At 37.5% G+C, this 16,283-nt stretch overlaps 1 protein-coding gene across 3 annotated transcripts in view; it reads right to left on the bottom strand.

Annotated features, from left to right (window-relative positions):
- NEK9 (NIMA related kinase 9) overlaps positions 1-16,283 on the bottom strand; it is a 45,677-nt gene that overhangs the window by 27,420 nt on the left and 1,974 nt on the right. The window contains exons 2-11 of one of the 3 annotated variants that reach the window (XM_037832268.1): positions 15,372-15,549; positions 13,414-13,469; positions 12,842-12,912; positions 10,931-11,036; positions 8,629-8,760; positions 6,924-7,034; positions 6,039-6,103; positions 4,487-4,537; positions 3,847-4,039; positions 831-975 (exon numbers count right to left, since the gene is read on the bottom strand). In XM_037832268.1, the coding sequence (XP_037688196.1) occupies positions 831-975; positions 3,847-4,039; positions 4,487-4,537; positions 6,039-6,103; positions 6,924-7,034; positions 8,629-8,760; positions 10,931-11,036; positions 12,842-12,912; positions 13,414-13,469; positions 15,372-15,549 (1,108 nt within the window). Of the gene's footprint in view, positions 1-830; positions 976-3,846; positions 4,040-4,486; positions 4,538-6,038; positions 6,104-6,923; positions 7,035-8,628; positions 8,761-10,930; positions 11,037-12,841; positions 12,913-13,413; positions 13,470-15,371; positions 15,550-16,283 lie in introns of those variants that run through there. The other 2 variants (XM_037832269.1, XM_037832270.1) reach the window with 2 other exon arrangements.

Here is a 16,283-nt window from a genome sequence, read left to right as displayed (position 1 = left end):
GCTTGCTGTAGCAACGAGGGACACTGAAGAAAGCACAGGAGCTGAGAGAGGAGCTGAAACACAATCTAGGAGCAAGCAGATGCCAGCCACATGCCTTCTCAGCTAACAGAGGTTTCTGGACGCCATTGGCCATCCTTTAGCAAAGGTACCTATTGCTGATGCCTTACCTTGGACACTTTATGGCCTTAAGACTGTAACTTTGTAACCAAATAAACCCCCTTTATAAAAGCCAATCCATTTCTGTTTTGCAAAAGGGCAGCATTAGCAAACCTGAACAGATTTTGGTACCGAGAGTGGGGTGCTGCTGAGTTTGCAAATACCAAACATGTTGGAATGGCTTTTTAAATGGATAAAGGGGAAAATTCTGGAAGAACTGTCAGGAGCATGATAGAAAAGGCCTAAATTGCTTTGAAGAGACCGTGGAAATACGGACTCTAAAGATACTTCTGATGAGGCCTTGAGCAGAAATGATGAGTGTGTCATTGCCAACTGGAAGAAAGGCAATCCTTGTTTTAAAGTGGCAGAGAATTTGGCAAAATTGAGTACTGGTGTCAGATGGAAGGAAGAATTTGAAAGTGAAAACCTGGAATACTTAGCTGCCTGAGGAGTTCACTGAACATCTTCACTGAAGTTGCCAGTCTGCTGCCTGCCCCACGGAATTTGGACTCATGCATAACCACAGTTGCGTGAGCCACTTTTATAAATCTTGTATTTATAGACATCTCTTGTTGATTCTGTTTCCCTAGAGAACCCTAACTAATACAGCACAATACTCCACATTACATGTACCTACATTAAATGTACCTAAATGCTTTCTGATGATGGCTTACCTGTTACACAGACAGTGAAATCATCACCACATGACACCTGCCGGATAGCTCTGCCTTGCAACTTTTCCACATGCTTCGGCTGTCGATAGGAGGCTTTATCTCCATGGCCAAGCTGACCATGGAGTTTAGTACCTCCTTGCATGTTCTGTGAAATAAAGAGGTCTTGTGAAAATTTACTTCAGTTTTTCATTCTGAAAACTCATCTGAAGATAACTTCTTATGAAGAAAATCAATAGAGAAAAAGTCAACTAGAAATTTAGAAATTAGAAAAAAAATGGTAAGAGGATTAAACCTTTTAAAGGTAGGTAATATAAAACCCTTGCCAACTGGTGAAGATGGTCATCAGGCCTTAAAAAGATACATTCCCAATTCTGTCTTTCTCCTTCAAGTCTAAGATGAACTATGTATTTAACTGTGAGTGACGGTGGAAAATTGTTTTTAGATGACAGTTTTGAGTATATGGCCTCTTGGAATTCCTTATTGGAAGTTTTACAAATCTTGGTCACAGTTTCCCTGAAAATGGAGCAGTTATAAAGGATCTGGCCACATCAAAGAAGCTGCTATACAGTACTGAGAATAGTCCTAAATGACTTCTCAACAGTTTTTAGAGATAAGTAATTCTTTCCATTCAATGACTTAACTATAAGCGCCTTATGTAAATGTTTTTTAAGGCACCAATTTCACTCCATTTCTGGTAGCCCCTCTGCAGGGGCTAGTTTTTTAAGGGGTAGGTTTTTAGGAAATAACAGCAAGTTGACACTCTCCAACAGAGGGAATCATTCACTCATTCACTCACTCACTGAGTGTCTACTCTATACACACCGGGGATAAAGCAACAAACAAAACAAAATTCCTGCCTTCATGGAGAAGGTGTCTGAAACCAAATCCAAAAAAAATGAGCTCCTTCATTGTGAGTAAGAAGAGTGAAAAGAACAGAAGGCCTAAGACAAGGTCAGATAAATGAAAAGCAGCCCGAAATGAGTCTAAAAGAGCACAGCCAAAGAGACAAGAGGTAACCCAAGAGAACACACTTTCATGGAAGCCAAGAGAAGCCAAAGCTTCAAGGAGGGAATAGCCAACTCCGTCAAATGCTGCCGAAAGGTCAAGCAAGGTAAGAACTCAAAAGTATCTGTTTTATTTGGCAATTTATAGGTCATTTCATCAAGAACAGTTTCAACTGAGTGGTAGGGATGGAAGCTTCACTGTAGATGAACAGGGAAATAGACAGCAAACAGGCAATTTGTTCAAGAAGGTGAGAAATAGAATGAAATCTAGAGGGGAACAAAGGGAACATGGGGTCAAGGAAGATTTCTTTAAGAAGTGAGAGGACTGAAAAGGTTTAAATGCAAATGGGAAGGAGCTAGGAGAAAGAAAGAGATAAAGACAGAGTATAGAGGGTAAGTGTATAATTGATGAAGTGAGATCTCTAAGAAGGCCTTGGGGTGCAGGGGATTTAGTACCTGAAAGGGAAAAAGGAAGAAAAGATGGGAGTGGATATACAGACTTAATAGAACAACATGGAGGTAGTTCATTTCAGTGATGCCCATTTTAAGGTAAGGAAGGAGATGACACAAATTACTAAGAGTAAAGGAAGAGGTAAGGGGAGGATAAGAGGTTTGTAGTGAATGGACTAGGTTTACAAAAGTTATAGAGATTAGAGAAAGCTTGTTAGAGAATCAGTAGAGCTCTTTTAAAAGGAAAGCCTAATGATGTTAAGGAGGAAAGAGCTCATATAGCAGTCAGAGACTGCTATCCTTAGAAAGGCGTGGTCCTCAGCTGGCATCCGGAAATAAAGATTTTGGGAAGTTCCCACCATTCCCTGTAACAGTGGCTCACAGTACCTAAACTGTACAAATATTATCGCTTACACTGAACACATGTTCTCCTTCTGGGAGTTTGAAATTTTGGTACTTGATAGGCAGAGAGTGCCTACATAACCAGCCCCCAATAAAAACTCTGGGCATTGAGTCTCTCATGAGCTTCTGTGTTATAAAACATTTCACATATATCGTCATAACACATTGCTGAAGGAATTAAGCACAACCTGTGCTTTCCACTGGGGAGAAGACTCCTAGAAGATTGAGCCTGGTTTCCTCTGGACTTCCCCCATGGTGCCTTTTCCTTTTGCTAATTTTGCTTTATATCCTTTCACTGTAATAAATCTAGTCATGAGTATGACTATATGCTGAGCCCTATGAGTCCTACTAACAATTCATGGAACCTGGTGGCGGTCTTGTGGACCCCTGACAGATGTTAATTTAGAAGAATATTTAATTGCAAAAATATACAGAGATTAACAGTAAGTGAAAAAAAAAAAAAAAAGACCAGAGAACAGTATGCACAATATAATACATCCCATTTTTGTCACATACACATACAGAAAAAGACTGTGAGCATGTTATAGTAGTTATGGCTGTGTGGTGTTATTACAAGTGATTTTAATTCTCTACTTTGCGTTTTTCTGTACTTTCTACATTTTTCTTTTTTATAATAAATATGAAACTTTTGCAATGAGAAAAACCTCTATCAATCAATATATAAACACTTTTTTAAAGGAAAATCTACTCAAGATATATAATTAGCCATCTTCAATCACTGGTGGAAGTCTCAGAATTTTCCTGACATAGTATGGTGCTTGATCTGCTTCAAAGCTAGTTCTCAGATACAAGTTGCTCTGACCCTTATGGTAACATAACAGAGTAGTTAAATGTCTTGTCTGAGATCACCCAATTGTAAAGGGGAAAGTCCAGTCTCCTGAGTCCAAAATAAATCAATCTCTCTCTTTTTCTTTCATTCATACAAAAAGTATTTTCAGGGACCCTAATATTTACCAGGCACTGGGGATGTATCAGTGAACCAAATAGACAAATCCCTGCTCTCATAAGAGTTTACAATCCATCACGCCATGCTGCCACTCCCACAGCACATGTCCAGCTAAAAAAGTGCTTAAACATCCTGGGCCCAGTAAACAATTAAAGCTTATCATACTGGTCCAAAGTACTTAGCTCTCACTTACCACCCAGGTGTACAGTTCCTTCTCCACTGTGACCACAGCGAAGTGAGTATTCCCTGCACACACCTGCCGGGCACTACAACCACTCTTGATGACATCCAGTCTCTGGGGAGTGGATTTTCCACCTCCCCAAACATAGACTTCACTGGTTCGTGATGTTACCACAGCAATGGGTGTTTCAGTCACAGTGCTTGACCTGCCAACATCCCCAAAACAAAGACATGTTTAACATAAAAATCCTATCAAAGAAAAGTGCTTCCAGTCTGTTCCCTGAAAAAAAAAACTGCCAATTTTGGTAGGCGAAAGTATGTTCTTCCTCGACAACTTATTTCAACTCTGTATCACAGCAAGCTTTCAATTCCTGCCTCAGGATTTCATCGCAGCTCAGCTACATCAGATTCCAGTATGGTCCTTAACACTTTTCAAAATGTATTGTGGTAATGATGTTCACTTTAGAATGAGGGTGAAAATATAGTTTTCTTCTCCCCAGAAATGACTAGCTGATGTTTAAGCAGATGTTCCTTTCAGAAAGGATGACAAAGGCTATTGGGATCACATAATGCATAGACCCAGGAAAGAACCCCCCCCCCCCGCCACTGGTAATTTAAGATAAATTAATTTTCAAGAGTTTCTTGAGCTTTACCTTGGTCTCTTTGTAGGTGCATTAAGTAGTGTGACTCTTTCCTCCATCTCCCTACCAAGAGAAAAGCAAAGATATATGAGCAAAACAATTGGTTCCTATATTGCATCTCATCACTTTAGTTCTGGGCAGCTTTACTTTCCACCTGCACTGTTGCGGCACTCCTAATCAGTCTCACTTAACCAAAGTCCTATCCACTTTACTCATCCTATACTGATTTAACACTGATTTTAGTACTGCTAAACAACTCTTCATTAGCACATCTCTGATCACATGAACTGCCCTCTCATAAACTTCCAATAGCTCTTTACTATCTTTTGAATTAAGAACCAATTCCTTAGCCTGGCACTCAAGATTCAGTCCCTGCCTTTGTAGTCTTCCTTCCCTCTACTTACCCCTCATGTTCTAGCCCAGGGGTCTCATCCTGCCTATTCTCTTGGGTACACAAAAACATCCTACCCAGGGAAACTGGTTGTGGTTTTGCGCGGGTTCATCCATGCCATACTCCAAACACTAAGACTGGAAGGGAGAACACTAAACTGAAAAGTGTCAAGGTACTATACTTGGAGTATTATACATAAATCTAGGCACTAAAATACTGGCTAAAGACCAACTGGAGGAGAGCCAGAAAAAATTAAATATGACAAAACAAAGGTACTGACCAAATGGCAAAGATTATAGAATTGGGTATATACTTAATGTATCTAAGGGCAAGATCTGAAAAAGAGCATAGTAAATGTCTGAATATTTGGAGGATATAAAAACAGAATTGGTAGGGGAAGAAGAAAGGTAGTAAGGCAAAAATAGAATAAGAGGATGAAATATAGACTAGAAAATTTGAGAAGAATAAAGAAGACTTCTTCCTTTAGGTGAGGGTTTGAAGCCTCCTCTAAGAAATGAGTATAAAGGACATCCGTCCTACCTCTGGAGATCTCTGACAAGAAATAACCTGGAAACAACCTGTCAAGAATCAACCAAGTCTGACCATAGGAAATGGGCAAAAGGTATCTGAAGAAGACTCCTTCAACTCAAACCTACCATCAAAACAAATGCACTAAAAAATGAAGGCCTAGTCCAAATTCACACTACTATTCAAGAATTGTTGAGCAACCCTGAGCTGAGTATTTTACATGCATTACCTCCTTTAAACTTTATCTTTACCTCATTTTATAGAGGAAAAAACTAAGGAATTAGAGATGTTAAATAACTTACCCAAGATAACAACAGATCTTAGATACAAACCTAAGGATATCTGAGTCCACAGCCCATTCACTTAATTACTACCTTCTCACGTCTCAACTCTAGATTAAAACTCACAGATGTAGAGAGTGAGCAGTTCTTGGGGCTTGTTAGTACAATTTAGAACAAAATAGCACAGGCTAAGGAGGTCAAAGTCAGGAGCTACCCTCAAGTGTTGAGAGTAGAGATGTTGGTGGAAAACAGTACTGGAGTGGCCATGTTAGGGAAAAATACCCTCTCCCCCGGTATTCTGCTCAGGCCTCTAACAGTCCACTATCTATGGAAAGATAAGGGAGTTGATTTCTTTGTATTTTACCTCCTATGTTTCTTAAGAAGAGGGCGATCTAGAAGTTCATCTGCAGTGGGTCTCTGCTCAGGATCCTAAAAAGTAAAAAGGGGGTTAGTTTTCATTTAAGGGGAATTGGCACTATGGGATCTAAAGAGGCATTTTATTTCCCCTTAAAAGGCTGAAAGTTAATTAGTCAAAGACCACTGTATATTATCCTTTATTTCTTTTGTCACATTCCATGTTAATTATCTCATTATCATCAACAATTGTACACGAATGAAGATGTTTCCAATTTACCTTCCTCACTTGTTCAGTTAGGACAGTGGCTCTCAGACTTCAATATACTCAGCACATAAGAGTCAACTGGGGCATCTGCTTCAAATGGAGATTTCTGGGCTCCATTCATCGAGATTCTGATCTAGTTGGTCTGGGATAGGGCCCAGGAATTTGAATTTTTAACATTTACATTTCCCCCCACCACCACCCTGGTGATTCTGATGCTTGTGGTTCACGGACCATCTTGTGAATACTGACCTAGAGTTACAGAGCAAGGCAACTGTGAGATATTAGAACCATATACATGTTGCATACTAGGAACTCTAAATTATCTCTGAGCACAATTTTATAAAATCAATTCACAAAAATTAATCTTGATCATAAAAACTGGAGCACAATTGAGATTGCAGAAACATTCCACAAATTAATACTTACAAAGCAGAATAAGGTTAAGAATTAGCTGTCTGAAGCATATAACTATCATGAATTCCCAATGCCCATTTTCCTGGGTACACAAAAACATCCTATCCTGGGAAACTGGATATGGTTTTGTGCAGGTTCATCCATGCCATACTCCAAACACTAAGTCTGCAAGAGAGAACACTAAACTGAAATCAATATATAAGTAACACCTACCTGGTCAAGACATGCATGGACCATTTGGATCAGTTCCAAAGAATACTGGCTAGAATCCACTTCCATGGCCCGGATTCCTTGCACAATCTTCACACACAAGTTGAGCGGATTCTACAAGAAAATGATGACTGCATTGTTCCTGGTTCTATAAAGATGATGCTAAAATCTTTGTAGGGGCTCTGAGATGCCTGGGACCATTATTTAAAGAAGTGGCAATAGTTCTGCATTAGGTCTGACTTCTTTTATGACTACTGGTATGAATCAACAAGAAATGGTTAGGCAGGCACTGCTGCTGTCAGAATTACGCCAAATGGCCAATGTGTAGATTAAAATTATGACTGTGTGGCCAATGGCAATAATACTGCTCAGGATACATTATAATATGACCCTTCAACTGTACCCCAAGAAAAGGGAAGGCAAGATTAGTCATGATTCTCCGCTTCAAGTACTGCCCTTACCTTCTAATTTGCCTAAGTTATTTATCCTAACAATGGGTCTACAGGCTATACTCTGTGGTAACAGACAAGGCTGTGAATAATAATAAAGATAATGATAATACAATACCACCACCAATACCACCTTAATTGAGAGCCCACTATGTACGAGGCAGGCTTGTTAAATACACGACCTTTTTTAATCCTTGCAAACACCATGCAGGAGGTTATCATCATCACCAATTTGTAAATGAGAAAAATGGGGCTTAGAGACATAAAGTAACTTGCTCAAGACTGCACAGATGGTAAAAATTGGAGCCATGCTTGCAACCTCAGTCTATCTGATTCCAAAACTCATTTTCCTTCCTCTATATTACACAGGAGAATTAGGTGATATACCAGAATAAACTTCAGGATTTAGAAAAATATAGAGGTTACATGAAAGACCAATAAATACGCACTATCTTACATGTGCATTTTTCATATACATTATCAGAGAATCTTTGTGGGGGACTAGATCATTTCCATTTTAGAGACAGTTAAATAGAGGATCAAAGAGATGAAGTGATTTGCCTAAGTTCTCACACCTGGTTTGCAGAGGCACCTGGATGTGAATCCACTTTTGCTACTCAAAGTGTGGTCAAGGAGTAGCAGCATCACCTGGGGGCTTGTTAGAAATGCAGAATTATCAGGCCTCATCCCACACCTACCCAAACCGAATCTGTGATTTCCCGTGCACCTTAAAGTTTGAGGAATACTGCCTTACACCAGGGTTTATTTTTCAAAAAACAAAAGAAAAAAGACTTATAGGTATCCGTTGTCCATAAAACAATGATGGTCTTTAATAAGAGATAGTGTAAATACTTTTCCATAAAAAGATCAAAACACTTCAAGGGGTAATATATAATTTGCCTTAGCTTTTTAAAAAATAATATAGCTGAAGCATAAGAAATGAAACAGTTTACCCAAACTGCAGTATCACATAGTTGACCCTAGAGCCAATTTTAAAACTATTGTCAACAAATTCAAAAACAGAGCTTAAACTACTTGATTATGATCATTTCCACGGGGAATCCAAGTTGGAGAGAAGTCTGGTCCAAAGCACTTTAAACATATACTACTACTAATCCAGTGCCTGATTACAGGTTGTTATTTTTGCATACAAGTTGATTTCTTTCAAGATAAAAGCAGCTCAGGGATAAATGAAGTTGATTCTCTCAACCAAACTGTACCGTTTGCAAGGACAACATGGGGATAACACACCAACTTACTGTAGCATCAAATGTCCTCTTTAGCGTAAGCAGTTCAAAAATCACGCAGCCTACTGCCCAGATATCAGACTTGAAATTGTATTTTACTCCTTGGCAAAGCTCTGGAGACATATAATATGGGGTTCCCACAAGCTGAACAACAAAGAAAACAATCAAAGAACCACTTCTCTTCTGAGGTAACCATATTAACATTTCAATGGCTAAATTAAATTTCCCAGGAGCTAGTGATAACAAACCATAAAACATTCATCAGCAGATCCCAAAATGGTTTTTACAAGATGATACTACTATAGTGGGAGAAAACTTATTCATATAAAATCTCTTGGATCAATTATGAAGAGGCAATCTCTTTGGTTAAGGCACTGTGGTAATCTGGGTGGCTCAAAAGCTCTGATTCCTAGATCGCAGAGGGTTTAGGTGTTTAAGGCCCAGTGAAGACTTCATATAGATGAAGATATAATAAAAGTTCACCGAAGGGAATAAAACAAAACACTGGCAGTGGGGAGATGGTAACCAAATTAAGGGTCAAAATTTCTAACTGAAATATAATTAATGAAACTTTTAAAATGGCTCAATTTGACATTTGTTACACCAGCATAACCAGGGAATTTCAAATTTGAGAAAGATTTTCTGACATTAAGAATGGGTTTGGTTGTGAAAACCTTGTGGCTCCCATTCCCTTTATTCAGTGTATGGGCAGATGAGTAGAAAAATGAGGACAAAAAGTAAATGAGTAACAGGGAAGGATAGGGGTGTATGGGATATTTGTGTTATTACTTTAATTTTTATTATCTTTTTTGTGTGTGGTACAGAAAATGTTAAAAAATTGATTGTGATGATGAATGCACAACTATATTATGTAACCATAAACAACTGATTGTATACTGTGGATGACTGTATGGTTTGTGAATACAGCTCAATAAAATTGAATTTAAAAAAAAAGGACTGTTAAAAAAAAAAGAATGGGTTTGGAATATAGCATTTCTGTAAACCTTTGCAAACTCACTTGTATTTCACAACCATCTAATCATTTGGAAAGTGGATGAAGTGACATCTAGGATAAGAAATCATATATCCAGAAATCATATATTCATTTCATAGAAGGGTTTTATGACTTGGTAAAGTCCAGCAAGTGATGCTAGGTGAAATTTTGAAAGCTATTTAAAAACTGTTGACAGCATAATGCTAAAGCAGTATAATGATTCCAATGTTGTACATATGTATTCCTGTGTGTTAAAAAAAGGGGGGGGGGGGAGCAAGGCAAGGGGTTTGGAAATAAAAATGTCCTAACTGGAAGTTATACCTTTCCCAAGATGAGAGACAAGAATGCACCGGCAGTTCTAATAAAACTGACAGCCATCTTTAATCAGCAAAGTAAAGAAATTTTCAGATGACTTACATGGCATTTTAAGATTTTCTTATCATTCCTTCTTTGCATTTAACTGGCTAAAAATATAGTCATCTTGGTTTTATCAGATTGTTCTTGATGAGAAAAATCCATAGAAGGACATGACTACTTCCTTAACAGCTCAACCAAACAAACTGAGTCCCTGAAACAGAGATTCCCAACCCTGCTTCATCCACATCCTCGGGTCTCTCAAAATTGTTTGCAGACACATCTTGTCATTATCAAAAAACATCATCAGAACAAAATTAATTTTATTAACATTAACATTTCCAAGTTCTTTTTAGGGCAGAGCATTGTAAAGCCAGAAAGGCAATAATTGGGTTTTATAATGTCTAAAATGATGAGATTACTATCCTAAAGATCAACTTATATCTACTCTTTACCAATGGTCTTTCTCAAGTTCAGGTGAAAAGGGAGCCACGCAGTTTAGCCTGTGTCTGGTATTAAAGAAGAGAGAATTCTGTGGGCTTCTGCCTTTATCTGAATTATAGGGTTTCTCTCTCAACCAGAAATATTCAAAGGAAACATATCAAGAGATGCTCAACACCCTAAGCTCAAACATTAAATAATAAATAAGGTGAAATCTAATAAAGATCTTAGGCTGGAAGAAACAGTAAAGCATTCTGTTCCTTTCAGAAAAGTTTCTAGTCAGTGTTGGAAAAGGCTATGAAGGCAAAGCTATAATGTGGACAAAGTACAGCTGAGCATGTAAATGCCTGCTAGTGAGCCCAGCAAAAAAGACTTCTGAAGACTTGCTTTACAAATACAGAGAAGTTACAAGAACATTGAAGAAAGTGTGCAAGATTTAGGGGGTACAGTTATATCCCATGGTGCTGAACAGAAAAAGAAAAAGGAAAAAAAAAAAAAAAAAAAAGACGAGCAATATATACTCACCGTCTCTGCCATGGAATATTCAGAATTAAGTTTCTTTGCTAGGCCATAATCTCCAAGTTTTATCAGGTTTGCCTTGGTCAGAAAAATATTTAATGTCTTTATATCTCTGAAAAAAAGATTCTGTATATTAAGTCCAAATAGTCAACTGTTTTTTCTCCTTCCCCACCCTATCCTGGATTAATGCAGAATAAAAATGAGTATGTCATACTGCTCAGATTCTCTTCTGGGATCCCAAATGTTCCATACAGTGGTCACCACTTTCACATGTACTTTAATATTGAAAAGGTGATTTAGAGAAGTGGAGGCAGATAATTAATTTCATCCTCCAAGGCTTCCCAGCACAGGATTATCTCCCCTACCACTGAAGCTATTACAAACAGTTGAGAGGGTCAGATGAGAAAAATGGTGTTCCAGGTAACCGTATCTCCTATAAGTTATACTGCCTCTTCAACTACCACATCTGCCTTGGATTAAGTGACATCAATGCAATTTTAGCACTTGGTTGGAGTCAGAGTTTCAAATAATCTGTTAAGGCAAGAGAGAAAACTGCACACCCCAGTAGCAAAATGACTAAGCTGTTTAGATCATCTAAATAAAATCACTGACTACTTCCCTAATATGAATTGACTACATGTAAAACAAAATAAACTATGCTTGGTTCACACTCTGGCTTCTTTTATTCCTAGATCTAAGTAAACCAATATATATACTCAGTTACTATTTTCTTAAAGAAAATAATATGCAACAGTACTCATTCAATAGCTATCAAGAATATATGTCAACTGAATTGAACAAACCAATAAAAAAGAAACACCCATGTATTAGTCTCTAGCAATGATCAATGACTCACTTAAGAAGGAAATAACAATGTGGAAATGTTCTTATAATGATTCTCTCCTGTGGCTAGAAATGAATGGAAACTTGTATTTTTCACAAAGGTATGGTAGAATTGTACAATAAATTGTACAAAATAAACAAGCTTTCTATTTAAATTAAAATAACTTAATTATAGAATAAAAACAATTGCTATTTATTACTGCTCAGAGAAAACATTTTCTGTGAATTTCAACTAATCTAATACCACTTCTAATAGAAGCTTCTAGACTTTTTTTTGATGAATCAATGGAATAACTGAACTCTAAAATACCTCTTAAAGGGAAATGAAATAAGCTTCAGTGGCAGAGAGATTCCAAAACGAGCCGAGAGATCACTCTGGTGGGCACTCTTACGCACACTTTAGACAACCTTTTTTAGGTTCTAAAGAATTGGGGTAGCTGGTGGTGGATACCTGAAACTATTAAACTACAACCCAGAACCCATGAATCTCGAAGACAGTTGTATAAAAATGTAGCTTATGAGGGGTGACAGTGGGATTGGGAATGCCATAAGGACCAAACTCCACTTTGTCTAGTTTATGGATCGATGTGTAGAAAAGTAGGGGAAGCAAACAAACAGACAAAGGTACCTAGTGTTCTTTTTTACTTCAATTGCTCTTTTTCACTCTAATTATTATTCTTGTTATCTTTGTGTGTGTGCTAATGAAGGTGTCAGGGATTGATTTAGGTGATGAATGTACAACTATGTAATGGTACTGTAAACAATCGAAAGTACAATTTGTTTTGTATGACTGCGTGGTATGTGAATATATCTCAATAAAATGATGATTAAAAAAAAAAAAAATACCTCTTAAAGAAATGACTGAGAGCTACTTAGCTAGTGAGAAGGTTCTCTCTAGATCACAAACATGGTTTAAACTCAGGAAGTAAAGATAATGCCCATCATTACTCACTCTTTCCTCTCCAAATTCATGGAAAAGCTTTGAGTGATTAATCAAGAAAATAAAAGTGCTGTGGGAGGTACCGAGGTAGGGGTTGGATTGGTGGTGATAGGGAATTTTCTTTCACTCATTACCTATGAAGGATTCCAGCTTTATGGATACAGCTCACTGCCGAAACAATCTGAAATAGGTACCACACCACCATCTGCAGCGACAAAATAAATTATATTTGGGATAAGAACAACAATACACACACACGCAAACAGACAACACAAAGGAACAGCAACGTCTCTTGCTTGTAGGTTGAATATGCAAAGAAAAGTGGTAAGAGTAAAAAGAAACAGGTCATCATAAAATAGTTCCAATGTCGTTATAAAATATAGTATGGCAAAGCAGACATATGGAAAGAAACCCAGGAAGAATGCAAAGGTATAGAAAACTGGGCATACCATATGCAGTAATAGAACCAGGAAAGAAAGCCCAGAGAGAATCATGATGTGGAGGTAAAACATTTAGGAAGCAGCTATAGACAGCTTCCTTGTTAGAGGTTTCCTTCCTCATGAATATCAATCAGAGCCTGGAACAAGTATGAACAAAAGGAAAAAAAAAACAAAACAAAACACTCTTCATTGTTGGAAGAGTAAATATAGAACTAGAATAAAAGAATAAAAACTTTACAGCTTCCTTCTACAGAAATATGAATTACCTCTTCCTCAAACAATTTGTCCTTCTGACGAAGGATTTTGTCATACAGGTTCCCTCCTGCAATTAAACAAGAGATTATTTAAGAGACAGGTTTGAATTGCTTAATAAAGATCAAAGTTTGGATCCTGTATCTAATGGGGTTTTAACAGATGACTAAGGAAATGAAGGATTCTGCTTCCTCTTCAAAGGAAATTGCTTTTCTCTTGGTTCTTCACATGGGCACAAACTCTCCCCAACTCTCAAGGTCTATCTATATCAGAAATATTCTTCAAAGATTCTCCTCCCTATAGGATGGTAAAAGGGAACTCTGTATTTTACATATTTGATGCATGATATTTCTGTAAATCTACAACTTCTCCAACATCAGTGACAACAACAAAAAACTTAAAAAAAAAAAAAAGGGATTCCCCTCCCTAACAGAAGATGCTCAATACAAAAACAGGAAGTGTGGTATTTTTCAGAAAAGATGAGAGTGAAGACCATTCCTATAGAACTCCAAATAGTGAAATTTACCTTAAATGCCTTCAAAAATCAGATAATTTTCTTTTCTAGAACTCCCTTTTAGGAATCTGCAACAATTCTGTAACTCTCCCAGTGTGACTACTAGAACATTTGAGTTACACCTGTGATGCAATGCTTTGTATATACAGGGCATATATCATTGACAACTTCTTTTTCTTCCCACTTTGCATTTAAGTTTTCCCATAATTTAGGGTACAGCACTAGACTGTTTCCAATTATTACTCTCTTTACTAATTTCTTCTTGCCGAATAAGTATAAATTTGCTTCTCTCTTCCCTTTATCAATTAACACAGACTGCAAATGATCATGCTTCCTCTAACTTCCTACTTACAATCTAAAACTTACACTTTAGCCCTGGCTAAGTTTTACAACTGTCTTCTTCTGCAAGTTAGCAACTCAAGAGTTTCAATAATGTATCATTTGTCTTGTTCCTCCTAACCACAAAGGAAATTAAGTACTTGAGGTTTCTGTTACTTCAAAAAACTATAATATAATTTCCTATGTTTAAGGTTGATCAGAACCAGGAGCAATCATGATATACAGGAGTCTAGACAAGAAAGCTAAAAGTTTAGGAGCTTTCTCTTAAGAGATTTAAGTGAGGGAATATGCTGAGATCTCTTTAGAATGCACCTCAGGAAAGAGCTTTGGGGTTCTTTTGAGCAAATAGGAAGGGTAATAGCTAGTATAGTATGTATCAAACACTTGCTACATACCAAGTACTGTGCTATGAGCTTTACATATATTAATTAATTTAATACAACCACCCTAGGAGGTAGGTACTATTATTAACAGACTCATTTTAAGATGAGGAAGCTGAGGCACAGAGAAGTTAAGTTTCCTGTCCAACATTACCAAAGTAGAAAGTAGTGGGACTTGGAATTTGGGTTCAGAGTCGATTCTCCTAACGGCTAGGGTATACTGGCATCTAATAAGCAAAATGGGTCAAAGAAATCAGAAAGCAGATAAATAAAGTCATGCTTTACTATGCATTATTTTCATTCAGTTAAGATCTTTCGACCACTTTTAAACAGAATAGCTTCACCTGAAGGCAATATAAATAAATATCACCTATAAGGCTTCATTAACTACTGTATCAAGCAGTACCAAGTCACAATGTCTCTTTCTAATGGCTAACTAATGTCATTTTCTGAGAAAAAATCTTGAAAAATGAATATAAACTCCAACTGAAGAAATAATGCAAAGATGGAACTATAATCACAAAGAAAAATTTCAATATGCAGGGGAAATTCCCTCCCTTATTTTGTACATAACTTCAAAACTCTTAAGGTCCTGAACTATTTCTCTTAAACTCTAGAAACCCATTTAAAGTTTTCATCCTTTCATCTTGGATAAGCCTTTTCTTTTTCTCTCCCCCTCAAGGTAAGTATGAACACAGGCATGTCTTCCTGGAGGAAGTCCCACTGAATTCTACCTTACCATTACAATATTCCAGCTCAATCAGCAGGGTGGTATTGTCCATGAAGTGATTGTAGTAGGCAATAATGTTGTCATGCTGCAGCAGCGCCAGAATAACAATCTCATTCAAGGCATCACGACGTTCCTTCTCAGACAGTCGAGTCAAATCAACTTCCTTCCACACAACCAGTGAGTCATCCTACAACACAGTAACAAAGGTATCGTGCTTTCCTCTAGCCTGGCAGTGAATGAATCTACACCTACCATAAGCCCAGTAGGAAAACTTCCTAGATGGGCAGAGACTGGTTTCTTTTTCTTTTTTTTTTTCTTTTAAAAGAAACATGAACAGATATTAGTTAAAGACTTTGAATACAATTGGACATCATAATTTCTTGCTCCATTTAATTTGAATGACAGTTCCAAGTAAAACCATGGGACTGGGGTAGATCTCAAGGATTCTAATGAGGGTCCTGTGACAGACTGCTAGTCATGATGGGGATTGTGGCAGGGCTAGAATATTGGAGTAGAGAACTGGAGAAAAGTTATCTATAGCTGACCACAACTTCTTGTAAACTTGAAATACTGAATGTACCTCTAATTTTATAAATGGAGACCTCTCTAGTGATTTTTATTTACTTTTTCTGGATAAGCATAAGTCATGTTTAAGAACTCTGAGTTCCCTTTCCTCACCTTGCTCCATTATGCAACTTTTTATGCCCTCTCACACTTTTAAGTATCACACGCTTTGCTCTATTCTTGAAAACCCACCTGCAGCTCCTACTGTCCACTCCCTTTTATAATATCTCTAATTCTTTACTGATACAGCTCCCCATCTCAGGAGCATCCCCAACTCCAAAGCCCTCCCCATCCTTTAGAATGGATCTGCCAAGCCTTTAAAACGTCTTTGGAAACCTTTTACTTAACCCTGATTCA

Source organism: Choloepus didactylus, chromosome 4 (genome assembly GCF_015220235.1).
Source record: "Choloepus didactylus isolate mChoDid1 chromosome 4, mChoDid1.pri, whole genome shotgun sequence".
Taxonomy (NCBI): domain Eukaryota; kingdom Metazoa; phylum Chordata; class Mammalia; order Pilosa; family Megalonychidae; genus Choloepus; species Choloepus didactylus.
Note: the sequence above shows the minus strand (reverse complement) of the source record. Positions and strands in the feature narration are given on the sequence as shown.